We start from the raw sequence: 15,331 nt of genomic DNA on the forward strand, positions 1-15,331 counted from the left end.
ATTTTTATAAAAAAAAATACATTTCTATAAAAATCAAGTACATAATTTAACTTATAAGAAAAATCAACTTTAAATGTTTGTAAATAAATTTATTTCAAAATTGCTTAATAACCTAGGCGTTGTTTGTTCAAATAGAAACTGGAGATTATCCAAATGAAAAAAACAAATTAAAAATTATAGTCAGATGCAAATTGAGTCCATCAAAACCTGTGAAATTCACTGTTGAAGATTAATGTTGGTTGCTTTTCTTTAGAAATGAAGAATTCTTTAAAAACTGTACTGTAAAATGTTTTAGTTTTATCTTTAACAAACTAATATTTTTTTTATAACGGAAAAAGTAATAAACAAAAAACATTTTTAATTGATGTAAACATATTTTCTATATAATCTACTAATCTCTCTTCACTTTTTTTTTCATCCAAAAAAAAAAAACTTTAACATTGCATTCTGACTGAGAGTTAAAAAAAAAATTGTTTTTTAATTTAAAATATTATTATATTATTATAAAGAGTTGTGAAACCTTGCATTATCGATTTGCGCGTGTTTTGACTTTTGAGTTAATGGTGTGAGACCAAAAGGAAAAATCATAAAAGTCTTCATGAAAAAAAAAAAAGACAAAGAATCTTCCTTCTTTTTTTCTTTCGGTGATGGCTAAAATCAAGGTTACCCACTAACACAATTAAATATCTTATTATTTTATTTCAAAACTTTTATTTATATTTATTATTTTTTATCTTTATAAAATATTTTACTAGAAATAATTATTGTACCGTGTTAATTGGACGGTGTCATGAGTTCACCTATAAAATAAATTTTCAACTTAAGTTGGATTTCAATAAATGTGACAGTTAACAATCCAACTCATACCATTGATTAACCTTATTATAAAGTTTAAGGTATAAGTTAGTTATGAAGAAAATTATGAAAATAAATTCAATAAAAGAGACCGTTAAACTCACTAATATAAATTATTCCATTCTTGTTTACTTTAAACAAGAATGTTAGTCATTATTATGTAACTTGATATCTCATTTATGCTGACACCTCAAATAATAACAATTAACTGTTATTATATATGAAAAAAATATTATTAAAAAAAAATACAAAAATATCTTTAAAAATCATATCATGCTATTGTTTAAGAAGTTATATGACAGTAAAAAAATATCTAGAAAAATTTATGAACTGCATCTTTGAGTTTAATTCATATGCACAAATATTCTTACACAAATAACACCATAAATAAAACTATATTTTGCCACACATTTCTATTTATATAATGAGAAAAAAATAAAATCTCATTAAATATATAATAATGGTATATGAATTAAACTCAAGAAGCAAGTGCATTTTGTAGAGGCGGGTGTGTGATGTTGAAAATTCACACCAAAGCAGCCTTTACGACGTCGTTTGCAAGCTTACTACTGCGACAACCTAAGACCATGGTGATTGACTTCAAAATCTTCCACATCCCCTTGCATCCTCTCTTCTTCCCCTTCACGGCGTCTTCTTCAGCCGCCGGAAACATCGCCGCCGGTCCCCTCCGGCTCTGTCTGTTTCTGATATCTTTCAGCTCCATCTCAGTAGTGCTAGACAACTTGGACATCCCAAACATAAACAAAAACCACCGAGACTTGGTGGTGCACCTCACCAGCGATACCTTCCCATCCGACGTGTAGTCACATGCAAAGCTCTTTGAACCGTTCGAACCGCGTTTTGCAATACCCTTTTGCACGTTCCTTCGTGCAGTGCTGTTGCATTCATCAACACGCGGAGGAATATCCTTGAAGGGAATGAGTTTGCCGCAGAAGATTATGTTCTCTGCGGCTGCACTGTTACTTGAAGAGGTGAATTCTTCACTGAAGAACTCGAACAGATTATCATCATCACCATCATCACCATCATCACCAAATCTTTTTCCATCTTCACCACCCCATGTATCTGACATATAGCCACTGTAAATAGGAAGGTCACAAAGAGAGAGGGTTTCTTCTTCCTCTTCATATGGGTCTACCTGCAGTAGGTTGCTTTCTTCATTCCCTACTTCTTGATCCGAGTGAAACTCTTTAACCGCCATCGATATTCTGTGTGAGAAAGAAACAAAAGGGAATATATGAACACAGAGAGAGTGAAGAATATTTTTGTTTGCTGCTTATAAGTGTCTTGATCTGTTCAATCTTCTGAATATATATGGAATAGTTTTAGAGAGGAGAGAGAGAAGCTAAAGGTAATGATGCAGACATAAAGTCGATATCATCTAGATGAAAAGAAATAAAAAAACAAAAATAAAAGGTACTCGAATTTAACAGATCATTGATTAACCATCTAGAAGAGCAGGCTAAAAAGAAGGTGCTATAATATTAATTATTATTATTATTATTATTCAGAGTGCTTCTAGATGAAACTGTACATATGCATGGAGATATAACAATTCTCGAAACCAGAACTTTGTTATTAGTTTAATGGAGGCTGCTTTAAGTTGTGTCCACATGTCTGAGTTAAGTTTGTGTTTGGCTACTTGTGTGTGGAAGTCAATACCAAGGTCCCAGATGCACTTAATTTATGTGTGTTTGGCACTGTTCATGTTTGTGGAGCCGGCATGTTCAGCAAACCAGTTTATACACTCTTCTGCCTTTTTTGCTTACACTCCATCTTGTGCATTGAAATAGACTTGTTTTTTTGTTGTTTTCTGGGGACAAACACTGCTTTTGATTTCATCTATGACTAATTGCTATCTATATGTGACTACCTATATGTATTTTTATATACATATGGCCTTAATATTTGCGATTTTAAACTTAAGCAAAACATGCCAGAGAATTGGGAGTGCTGTTTGCTTTTCCAGTGCAATAATTAATAACTTAGTTTGAAACTTGTGAGACATGTTGGGATATTTAACTCATAAACAAATTTGAGAGTACCCTTGTGTTTGGGTTTTCTATCTTAGTTTATTGTTAATTACTTGATAATCTAGTGGATTATAGTTAAATGAGCATTATTGTGTAGCAAAGAAAAGCCTGAAACATTTAATGATGCATTCATCTTCATTGGGTATGAGCGAATTTGGTTAAGAAGATGTAATTAATTCAGACAGGAAAAAAACACACACACACACATATATATATATATATATATATATATATATATATATATATATATACACACCCTTCTAGAAGTCATTTTTTTTTATTTCTTTTCAAACCGTGTCCAATTAATTTATCAGAACGTTCCTAAGTCAAAGGACTTGTTGATTATGAACAGTGATGATTTTTAAATATGTATATAAAAGTTAGTTACGTTTTGACTTTTTATGGTGAAATTATATTTTCATGAAAATTTCTTCTCAGCTTTTATGCTAAATATTAAAGGAAACTTCACCTGGTACGTGTATTTATTACAAAACATTGGTTCTCTTTCACACACTAAAATTTAAATCTCTCTCTTGAAAAATTATAGAGCAGAGAAAAGAAAGTATCAGAAAAAAAACCAATTTTTAGAGAAAAAAATAATTAGTTGTTATAGTGATTAAATTAAAGACTATTTTAGAAACTAAAAAGAATTGATTTCCAAATTAGTTTCTATTATTTTTAAATGATTTCTTTATTGATATCTAATTAACAACCAAATTTTTTTACCAAATTTAGAAACTAAATAATTGGTAGTTAAAACTTTTATATCTAATTAGATATCAATTAGAAACCATTTAACAATAATAGAAACTAATTTAGAAACATTTTTTTTAGTTTCTAAAATAGTCTCTAATTTAGTTATTTTAACAACTAATTATTTTTAGTATCTAAAATTGATTTCTATTTTATGTTTTTTTCTTGTAGTGTATATATGTACACTCTAGTTAACTAGTTAAATAATAAATAATTATGTATTGTAAATTTACAGACTTTTACAGTAATTATTTTAAAACTTATACTAATGTTTTTATTATCAGTTTAGTTATTAGCAAACATCCACTAAAATCTTTATAAAATGACTAACAAGTATTTAGTGTTGTTATATAGAATTTTCATAAAAGTTGTACGAATCTGTAAAAACTTTTGTAACATACAAAAAAAATATATTTTAAGTAGTGTATCAATAATAAAAACATAAATGATAAACATATTAAATTTTAAATTCTAATAAAAATTAGTTTAAATAATAATAAAATGATATTTTAATAATGTTATTGTAAGTTTCTTGTTATACTCAATGTTGAATAAAAACTTAAGTATTTGTTACAAATTATAGGAAATTAAAATTATCATTTGATTGGATAATTAATAAAATAGAAAATTAAAAATTTAGTCTTATTTATAATTTTGTAAGACAGTGCGTGATGAGAAAGACATACGTAATTGGCTGAATGAAGTAAGATCTCTTATAACAAAATAGACTTTTAATTTTGTAGTGAATCCTACAATTTTTAGAAAAAAATCACAATTTTAAGAGTACTTGATTGGTTATACACTAATGCATAAATTCGAATTTTAACTCAACCGACACCATAAAATACAAAGTTGACGGTGTATGAAGTTGCATGTATTTAAAAATATGAAAATTAATAGAGCATATTTGAATATATATTTTTTATAATGTTTATAAAAAATTAAATAAAAATAACTTTTGTATATACTAGTAAAGAGTTACCATATTCATAGTAAAGAGTTACAATATTCATAAAAGATTCACAACACACACATAAAATGATTATAATATGAACATATATACAATGTATGTTAGGATGTATATATTATACAAGTACATACATATCATGATCATGATAAATAATATACACATATCTTTTATCACATATGCATGTCATCAATCGTCACATCTCGAACAAACTTTTATCTCTTGAACAACTAGTCATATCAACTCCAAATGAAAGGCTTGAACGTCGTCTCGTTACTTGAGTGATCTTTTTCATGGCAAAAATATTTGATGTGATTTTTTTTGTTTAAAAGTTCACTCATCACTTAAGCTATGTTACTTGTTGTATAATAGAAATAAGTTTCATAAACACCATATATTATCTCTTTAATGCTTATACTTCTAAAATCATATGTACCCTCTTACTTCTTATGATTTGGGTCATATCACTTGTTTTAAATGAAAGAGGATTTTTTTTGACATTTCTTTTGCTCAAACCTCAAACCACAAAGTTTATATCTACTACAATATATAAATTACACTTAACAATTTACATACAAAAAATTACACAATATTGTTACTTTTAAAATTATATTTTAAACTTCCAACTCGTATACACATGCTTCTATAGTCACATTTATTCAATATGCACGTCCATAAAAATACATTTTCACATCCTTATTTCAATATCCAAATTAAAGTAAATACTAAAATGAATTCTCCCTATATGGAAGTAACATCCTTACTAGCAAAATTAATTGCCAAAATTTTAGAGAAATGAAGAAAGAATAATTGAATTCATATTAGTAGACTAAACACTTACCTGATAAAAAAAATCTTATTAACTATCTTCATCTACTAACTATTACCTTCTTAAATTCTAGAGAAAATTTAGAGATAATGGAATTTTTAGAGATATAATTTCTAATAAAATAACAAATTCATGTTTATTAAATATTTATAATTTGTTTATTTTTTGATCTATTTTAAATTTATCTAAAAAAACTTAACATTCTATAAATTTGTCTTTTTTATTCTTTTAAAAACATAAAATTATACTAACCTTTTTTTTTATCTCTTTTATCAACTCCTCATTTGGTGAAATATTAACCAAATTTATCAATATTATATGTATTTTAGGAGATAATCATGATGAAATACGAATTTTAAAACTGGATGTATAGTTTTTATAACATCTAAATGTACATGTTTTACCATTATTTCAACTAATAAAATCATATGTTAATTTAGTTTAATCACATTATTTGAAATTGATGACTTTTTATTTTCTCATTATTTATTATAAACATTTTTTTAATTCATGTGGAACTTGTGAAATTGACCCTATCCAACCCACTATTTCATTCCGCCCGTCTATGACTAACGGAAACGTGTCCAAATTTTTGTCATACTAAAATAATATAATTTTGAAAAATAGATAATATTGTATGAATAATTATGTGAAAAAAGAGAAATATTTAATATTATTAAAAAAAAAGTCTACTTCTTGATCATTTGACATTACTTTTGGTTGGAAAACTTATTCAATTAAGTAAAGGAGATTTTACATTTACCAATTTATATTAATATCAAATAATAATAAAATCATTTTTAATCAATAAAAAATAGAATAGTCTAATATAAAAATGTATTCTTTTACGGTGTACACAAAAGGATTTTTTTTTCACGCGTTTTTATTTCGCTTTCCTATGGTTGTTCCCAATGAATTCATGGTTTAAAAGGTAAAAAATGAAATAATTATACTGTTGATCCACCTCCTTGATACACAATTGTTGTCATGGCATCAACAGTTAACTAATTCTTCAAGTTCTTCCTTTTTCATGTGTGCGCGCTCGTTCGGTCGGTGGAATATCTGCGATTGCACCCTGACGTTTAAATTAGTGCTAGTGTTTAGTCTAGTCTCTCAGGATATCATAGTACCTTTTCTCCCTTTCAGAAGTCCCTTTAATAGATTGACTTGGGTTTTGGTTCGTGTGGATCAGGTAACCGGTTGTCAAAGACATGCGTAGTTGTTTTTGGGTCATGTGTAGTGACTTCTTGATATTAAGGAAGTGTTTCTCAAAGTGTAATTGACCCACTCAACTTTAGTTGTAACTAGTTTCTTGCTACATATTTATTACATTGTATTAACTTAATGCGTCGGGCCGACCGGTACATTATATGTTTTTAACCAGAAAAAAAATAAGTTAATATTTTAATTTTCTTAAATTTTTTTTTTCAACTTACCATTAAATAAATATAAAGTTAAGGAGGGTAGCGTAGCGGGACAGTGTAACATAGTGTTTCCCTAAGGAATTAGAAAGCTACGTAGGACTAAGAAATAAGATTTGAGATAAAGTTTTGGGATATTTAATTGTAATATTTACTTTAACAATGGGTAATTATGTTCTGTTGCGAACTTATAAATTTAATCAGTACTATTTTTTTCAGCAGTTTCTTTATCATTAACTTATATTATTTTAAAATTCAATACTCACTTTAAATTATTTAGTTAAGATTGTTAAAATATTTAATATAAATTTTAGTTAAATAATACCACATTTATAAGTATTAAATCATACTTACTGAAAAATTGAAATATGTATATTTTGTACAAAGAAGAAATGTTGTTAACTTCTCTGAACTATATCATTGTATAAAATTATTTCTGACTTTACCAAATTAACTTTTTCTTATCAAAGAATTTGTCTTATATAAAATGAATTCTTTATTTTCAATGTTAGTTTCATATTTCTCTTAAACTTACCAAGTTTTACATATATCACTATAAAAAAATTTAAAAAAAAAACTAATTTTATATATTAAAATAATTAGTTATTATTTGATTAAATTAGTATAAACTAAAAAAATTATTAATATTTAAAGTAGTTTTTATTTTAATAAAAATGTGTAAAATTAGTATTTAACCATTAACTACTAAAATTTTAGCTACTTATTTTTAAATTTTAAAATAATTTTAATTAGTCTTTTAAAAACTAATTTATATATTAGTAGCTAAAACTTGTAGTCAATTTAGATATTAATCTATAAACCATTTTATAACTTTATATTAAAAAAAACAAATCATTAATATATCAATAATTTTTTAATTTCTAAAATAATATATAATTTATTCTTGTAGTGTATGGATAAATTTTAATTTATTTAGTAATTTTTGACAAGCAATTCAATATATAATTTATTAAATAAAAAATCATATAAAACATATCTTATATAAATGTCATGTTTACTTTCTAACTTGGTTAGATATCCCTTTTAATTTTCCATTAACAAAAATAAATTTAATATAAAAGCGTTATATAGTGTTACTTGAATATAACAAGTAAACAAACTTTACAAATTTAAAACTATTTATAGTAAATATAATACCTATATTTTAAAATAATATTAAATTATCTTGCCATTATTTTAATATAGGTGTAACTATTGTAAAAGATCTAGTTTTGCAAAAGAATTGTCTTTAGGATTTCTTTTGTTTTCTGATGTGGAGTTTAAGTTTATTATTTTTTTCTATTGCATCTTAAATTGAACACTAAATTAAATACTTCAAAATAAGAACCCATCTTTCATGAGAATCAAATGAAAGCATATTTGACAGTGTGTGATGTATAAACAAAAATGATGTCATAAAAAAATATAAACCTATTAAAAAATCAGATTCAAAGGTTGCTTCAAATATAAAACCAATTAAAAGATTGCATTTTTCATAACTAAGTTTCTCCTTCTTCCTGTTTCGATTTTTTTTTAAGTGTTAGTTTATGTCTTTTTTTTATCAACAAGAAAAAATAAATAAATATGAATCATTTTAGGAGTGACTTAACTGTTATATATAACCATAACCCAACATGTCTTCAAATCCCTTCTAACCAACATAGTCCTTATAAATTTAAAATAACAAACACCCTAGTCAAAGGAAAAAACCTTGCAAAAACTCACTTAATTGAAAACATACCAGCCACATGATCAATGCACCACTCAGAATAAGTAAAACAAGCATAATCAAATTTAGATGTTACCCAATACCAAACCTTTAATTGAGCCAATGTGAACATTTCTGAATGGTCGATCACTCCACCTTAAAAAATATGTTTATTCCTATGCTTCCAAATTTCATTTACTACTGCAATCCAAACGCTACTCCAAACAATGTTAACCTGGCAGAAGCATTTAACAAATTAAACTGCAAGAAGTGAGAAACTGGATCAACATGATCAACCGACGTAATCCCCATCCATGTAAAACGCTCTTTCCAGACAAGTCAAGCAATCATGCATTCCAAAAATAGATGATTTATCGACTCCACTTCCATCCTGCAAAAACTACAGAGGTTGCTATCAACCGAAACCCCACACCTTTCCAAGTTAACTTTTGTAGCAACCAAATTAATTAACACCCTTCAAGCAGTAAACTAGGCAGAAGGCAAAGCATAAGTCTTCCAAAGGAAGACAAACAAACTATCTCCCTCGTAGGGGCCTCTTAATTTAGCAGAAAACCCACTATCATTACCTACCTTCCAAACCCGACTATCTTCAATACTTAAGACCGGGGCCTTTCCATGCACCTCTTGTAACAACTGGACTTCCTGACTATTTTCCCAATCAAACAGACCTCTCCTCCAGACTAACTTCCACTCCTAACTATCGTTAACCCACTTCCCGCAAGACTCTAAATTACCTTCTTTATTACCATATAAAGAATACAGTCTTGGAAATTTACTTTTCAAATATTCGTTGCCCACCCAAACATCTTTCCAGAACAAGACATATTTCCCGTTTCCCAATCTCCACTCACAACAATTCTCAAAGGTTCTACCCCATTCCTTCATTCCCCAAATCCCCTTCAAATCTCTCCTCCAATTGGAATCCTTAGCATTACTCCTTTGTTCTTGCAAGATTCTCCAACCTCCATATTTAGAATCGATAATTTCCATCCACAAACCACCCTTCTCAATCTCCAGACGCCAAATCCACTTTCCCAACAGAGTCACATTGAAAAGTGAAAAAATATTTTATTCAATCTGCTCTTTCATCTATAGCAATGATACATATATACAACCACAGCAGTAGAACCGTACAGATTCTTTCCTAACCTAACATTCTGTAATTAAGTCTACTTATAGACCCATTAATACTGATTATATTCCTGTAATTAAGTCTAATTATAGACCCATTAATAGTGATTATATCCCATTTATTCTTTGTAGCACACATTGATTATGTTCGTTAATACCCCCTTAAGTTGGAGCATGTAAGTCTTGAATGCCCAACTTGACCAAGATGACCCTAAACTTTTTAGCACCGAGAGCTTTGGCGAAAAGGTCAGCTAGTTGTGTATGTGTGGGCACATAGGATGGAAGAAGGCACTTGTGAATGATTTCATCTCGAACAAGGTGGTAGTCGACTTCAATGTGTTTGGTGCGTTCGTGGAAGACCGGGTTTTTAGCAATGTGAAGTGCTGCTTGACTATCACAATAAAGACGAATTGGGTCAAGATGAGGAACATGTAGAGAAGCGAGAATGTCTATAATCCACTTTAATTCTCGGGTGGTCTTAGCCATTGATCGATATTCAGCCTCAGCAGAGGAGGCAGAAACCGTTTGTTGTTTCTGGGTTTTCCAAGAGATTGGGGAAGTGCCGAGTTGAATAAACCATCCGGTGAGAGATTTCCGTGTTAGTGGACATTTTGCCCAATCAGAATCACACCACCCAAAGAGTTGTAAGTTGTTCTCTCGATGTAGGAGTATTCCTTGTCCAGGATGCCCCTTTAAATATCGAACAACACGAAGAGCAACTTGCCAATGCTCGGAGCGTGGATTTTGCATAAATTGAGATAAAACTTGGACACTGTAGGCAAGGTCAGGTCGAGTGAAACACAAATAAATTAACCTCCCAACAAGTCTACAATAAGTAACCGGGTCAGAAAGAAAAGAACCAGTAGCAAAGCTCAATTTGTGATTTTCTTCACATGGTGTAGTGGCGGGCTTCGCACCCAACAATCCGACTTCAGTAATGATATCTAAGGCATATTTCCTCTGACAAAGGAAGATTCCGTTGGGGGAGCGAGCAACTTCAACCCCCAGGAAGTACTTGAGGCGGCCTAAATCTTTCATATAAAAGCATTGATTTAAGTAGCCTTTAAAACATTGGATGGTAGTACCATTATTCCCTGCAATCACAAGATCATCAATGTAGACTAGCACAAGCAACTGTATGTCATTATTATTGAGAGTAAACAGGGAATGATCCTTCGGGGATTGTTGGAAGCCGTAACGAGTTAGAGAAGAAGATAGTTTAGCAAACCAACACCTGGGGGCCTGTCGGAGGCCATAGAGAGACTTTTGAAGCTTGCACACTGCCCCTGGTTGAGATTCTTGGAAGCCAGGAGGGAGTTTCATATAAACCTCATCATCAAGATCACCATGGAGAAACACATTGTGAACGTCCATCTGATGAAGCTCCCAATCTTTTGCGGCTGCTACTGCTAGAGTTGTGCGAATGGTTACCGTCTTTGCGACAGGAGAAAACGTCTCGTTGTAATCCAAACCCTCCACTTGATGATTGCCAAGAATTACCAATCGAGCCTTGAATCTTTCAATTGTTCCATCCGAGTTGTATTTGATTTTGTAGATCCATTTACACCCAAGTGCCTTCTTTCCAGGAGGGAGAGCGGTGAGTTTTCAGGTGTCATTGAGTTCGTGAGCATGAATCTCCTGTGCCATAGCGTCACGCCACCGGGGTTCTCGGACCGCTTGAGAAAAGAACAAGGGTTCCTGCTCGGTGTGCAAAGAGGCAAGAAAACTTTGATGATGTTTAGAAAATGAATCACAATTCACAAAATCATGTATAGGATACGAAACACCTGAGGATTCTGTTGAAGGAGGTGACGGAACAGAGGGGCTCGACGGTATCGTGGTGGCTGCGACAAAATCGTGTAACCGTACGGAAGGCAGCTTCGCGCGATGCCCTCGCCCAAGGGGAACCGCGACCGTCAACGGTGGTGAAGAAACCGACGGTGCCGTCTCCGTCGGACGCGACGGTGAATCTGTGGGTAGCGTCGAGGCTTCTATGCACGGATCGGAGTTGTTGATCGTGTGGTTGAAGTCATCTGTGAGGGTAGCATCCCCCTTGGCTGGGATGGGAGATGCAATGGGTTGGTTGACGATGCATTCATCTAGGTTTGAGGAGGCAGCTTCATGAAGAAGATGTGGGTCCGTTCCAGAGTCTAAAGGGTCGGCAATAATTGGGTTTTGCAATGGTTGTGCAGTGTCCATCTTTTGGGCTTCAAAATATGGGAATTTATTTTCGACAAAATGTACATCACGAGAGACAAAGAAAATTTCTGTTTCCAAATCAAATAATTTCCATCATTTTTGGCCAAATGGATACCCGACAAACACACATTTTCGGCTATGACTATCAAATTTATCCCGCTGTCTATTTTGATTATGAGCATAACATAATGAACCAAATACTCGTAAGTGCGCGTAACTGGGTACACATCCATGGATCACTTCATAAGGGGTTTTTTTTCTTTTAGAATGGAGGATGGCGTGAGATTGATTAAGTAGCCTGCAGTCAAAACCCATTCCCCCCAAAATTTAATGGGAAGATTGCCTTGAAACAGTAATGACCGAGCAACATTCAGAATATGCCGATACTTGCGTTCGACGCGTCCATTTTGTTGCGGGGTCCCGACGCAGGAAGTTTGTTGAATGAAATATTGTTTTAGACACATGAATTCGGTTCCATTGTCAGAGCGAACCATTTTAACACAATTGTTGTATTGCCTCTCAATGAGTGTGAATTTTTTTTTCAAAGTCACTGATACCTCTGTTTTTTCTTTTAACAAATAGATCCAAACTGCCCGTGAACAATCATCCACAATTGTCAAAAAATATGAAGCACCACAGGATGAAGGAGTTTTATAAGGATCCCATAAGTCACAGTGAATTAAATAAAAAATATTCAAAGCTTGATGCGCACTTAAGAAAAACTTATCTCTCGTTTGTTTCGATTTTTCACAGATTTCACAAACTTCACAAACTTTATTCAACTCATCACGAGTACATTTCCCACTTATATCAGGAAGCATTTGCACAATCTTAAATGACAGATGTCCTAATCTTTGATGCCAAAGTGCTAGTTGATTTTCCATCTTGACATGACATGCTTGAGTCTTCCGTACCCCACGATACCAATAAAGCCCATCTTTTCGTTCACCTGCTCCAATCAGCGTCCTCGAAGTGCGATCCTGTATAATACACAATTTATCAGTGAATGTTACAACACAATTTTCTTCATCCGTCAATTGAGGTACTGAAAGTAAATTGCATTTTAATTTGGGAACATAAAGGACATTTTTCAATTCAAGTTCTTCTTCAAGAGTCACCGTTCCTTGTTTGCAAGCTAGAACACGTTCACCATCGGGTAACCCCACGGGGCACCCTTGTATAGTTTCCTTTTCACTCAAATTTTCCAGTGATCCGGTCATATGGTTTGATGCCCCACTGTCAATAATCCACAAATCCCAAATGCTCTTACCAGTCATTTTCTCTTATTCATTTGATTTTTGTTTGCTGATCATATCAACCAGTACCTTCCATTGTTCATTGGTCAGACCTGCCATCTCAAGTTTCTTGTCGTCATTGTTGGCTTGACTATTGCTTCCACTAGCGTGTGCCACATTTGCACGTGCCGGGTTACCTTTGTTTCGCATCCCTTGACGTCCCCTGCCGTTCCATTTGCCTTCACTTTTTGGTCTGTCACCCCACCATTCGGGATATCCAATCAATTGGAAGCATCCCTTCATGTCGTGACCATTTTTACCGCAATGACTGCACGTCATTGATTTTTCTACCACATCTCCACGCCCTTTTTCTTTGTAGTTGGCCTGCATCGCGAGACCCACGACCAACCCCCTTTCTTCCGTTGATTTGGCCATCATTCTCACTTTTTCTTCTTGTACCAACATTGCATATACGCGGTTCAGTGACGACAATGGGTTTGAGGCCAGAATGTTTGATCTTACTGTCTCGTAGCTTGCGTCATCCAACCCCATAAGGAGTTGATGAACCTTCTCCTCCTCCCTTCGTTTTTCCAACTGAGCACCAATCCCGCACTTGCATCCACCACACGTACAAGATGGAATTTTGTCACTGTTAGCAAGCTCATCACAAAGGACCTTCAATTTTCCAAAGTAAGTTGCCACCACCATTCCCTCCTGCTTGCATCTTGACAAGTCCGACCTTAGTTGCTGAATTCTAGGTCCATTCACAGCCGAGAATCTTTCTTTAATGTCTTCCCAAAAGTTATGTGCAGTCTCAGCATATGCTACTGTGGATCGTAAGCTTGGTTCAATGGTGTTTAGAATCCAAGAGATGATCATGGACTGCACGGTCCACCAATCTTCAAGGTCAGGTGCCTCATCCTCTGGTTGGATATGTGTTCCATCAATGAAGCCCCATTTTCTCCGAGCACGAAGCGAGATCTTTACTGCTCTTGCCCATTCGTCGTAATTTTCGCCGCGCAATTGGACTTGCGTGATTATGTTTCCGGGATTGTCACTCGCGTTGAGATCATATGGCAAGTAGGTCTTCTTAGCACCTCCTCCTTCGTGCTCTGCTTTGTTGGCATTATTCTTTTCTGGTGCAGCTGCCATGGTTGTGCACCGTTGCCTTTGCTTTGTGTTTGTCTGGTATTAGAGTTTTGTGCTCTGATACCATGAAAAAATATTTTATTCAATATGCTCTTTCATCTATAGCAATGATACATATATACAACCATAGCAGTAGAACCGTACATATTCTTTCCTAACCTAACATCCTGTAATTAAGTCTAATTATAGACCCATTAATAGTGATTATATTCCTATAATTAAGTCTAATTATAGACCCATTAATAGTGATTATATTCCTGTAATTAAGTCTAATTATAGACCCATTAATAGTGATTATATTCCATTTATTCTCTGTAGTACACATTGATTATGTTTGTTAATAAAAAGCTTTAAGTTCAAAATACCAAGACCGTCAACTTCTCTAGGCTCGTAAGCCTTTTTCCAAGAAACTCACACTATTTTCCTTCCTTTTGAATCCTAACCCCACAAAACTTTCTCTGGATTTTTTCAATCTCCTTTAGCACAACAGAAGACAACTTATACATAGATATATAGAAAAGCGAGATAGAAGAAAGAACCGACTTAATGAGACAAACTCTCATGGCCAACGAAAGAAATCTACCTTTCCATCTTCCCAACCTACTCTTAACTCTTTCTATCACTCCGTCCCAAAATGAGACTCTCTTGTGGCTCCCCCCCCCACACACAAGCAACCCTAAATATTTGAAAGGAGTTTTCATCACTTTGCAATTAAGGATTGGAGCAAACTGCTGAATCACAGTGTGGTCAACCCCCACCTATCCAATTCTACTCTTTGAAAAATTGACCTTCAAACCAGAGGCTAATTCAAAATAGTGCAGAATGAATTTCAAATTGCAAACAAATTTAAAGTTAGCTTCACAAAGTCATCCACATTGAAGCATGTTTACCTTAACCTTTTGTACCCAACCTCTAGACTCTCCACCAGATTCTTCTCTACAGTTTTCCTTCCAACACCTGCTAATCCTTCTGCCACAATAAGAAACAGAAAAGGCGCAAGAGGGTCACC

At 32.7% G+C, this 15,331-nt stretch overlaps 2 protein-coding genes across 2 annotated transcripts; both read right to left on the bottom strand.

Moving 5' to 3' along the window:
• Nucleotides 1–1,177: 1,177 nt before the first annotated feature.
• Nucleotides 1,178–2,178, bottom strand: LOC137828153 (uncharacterized). The gene has a single exon (XM_068634605.1). It carries the CDS (start codon nucleotides 2,075–2,077, stop codon nucleotides 1,382–1,384), a length of 696 nt encoding a protein of 231 aa, XP_068490706.1. The 5' UTR covers nucleotides 2,078–2,178; the 3' UTR covers nucleotides 1,178–1,381.
• Nucleotides 2,179–13,221: 11,043 nt separating this feature from the next.
• Nucleotides 13,222–14,325, bottom strand: LOC137829013 (uncharacterized). The gene is made up of 2 exons (XM_068635809.1): nucleotides 13,942–14,325; nucleotides 13,222–13,785 (listed from the first exon to the last, which is right to left on the bottom strand). Exons 1-2 carry the CDS (start codon nucleotides 14,323–14,325, stop codon nucleotides 13,222–13,224), a joined length of 948 nt encoding a protein of 315 aa, XP_068491910.1.
• Nucleotides 14,326–15,331: the final 1,006 nt, after the last annotated feature.

Source organism: Phaseolus vulgaris, chromosome 7, assembly GCF_000499845.2.
Source record: "Phaseolus vulgaris cultivar G19833 chromosome 7, P. vulgaris v2.0, whole genome shotgun sequence".
Classification (NCBI taxonomy): Eukaryota; Viridiplantae; Streptophyta; class Magnoliopsida; order Fabales; family Fabaceae; genus Phaseolus; species Phaseolus vulgaris.

Bases quoted from the DNA above. Each gene is read 5' to 3' on its own strand.
- LOC137828153 (XM_068634605.1), bottom strand. From the start codon at position 2,077: ATGGCGGTTAAAGAGTTTCACTCGGATCAAGAAGTAGGGAATGAAGAA.
- LOC137829013 (XM_068635809.1), bottom strand. From the start codon at position 14,325: ATGGCAGCTGCACCAGAAAAGAATAATGCCAACAAAGCAGAGCACGAA. The intron at 13,786-13,941 runs GTGAATGGACCT...GGTGGATGCAAG, and splicing joins TTAAAGAAAGATTCTCGGCT to TGCGGGATTGGTGCTCAGTT.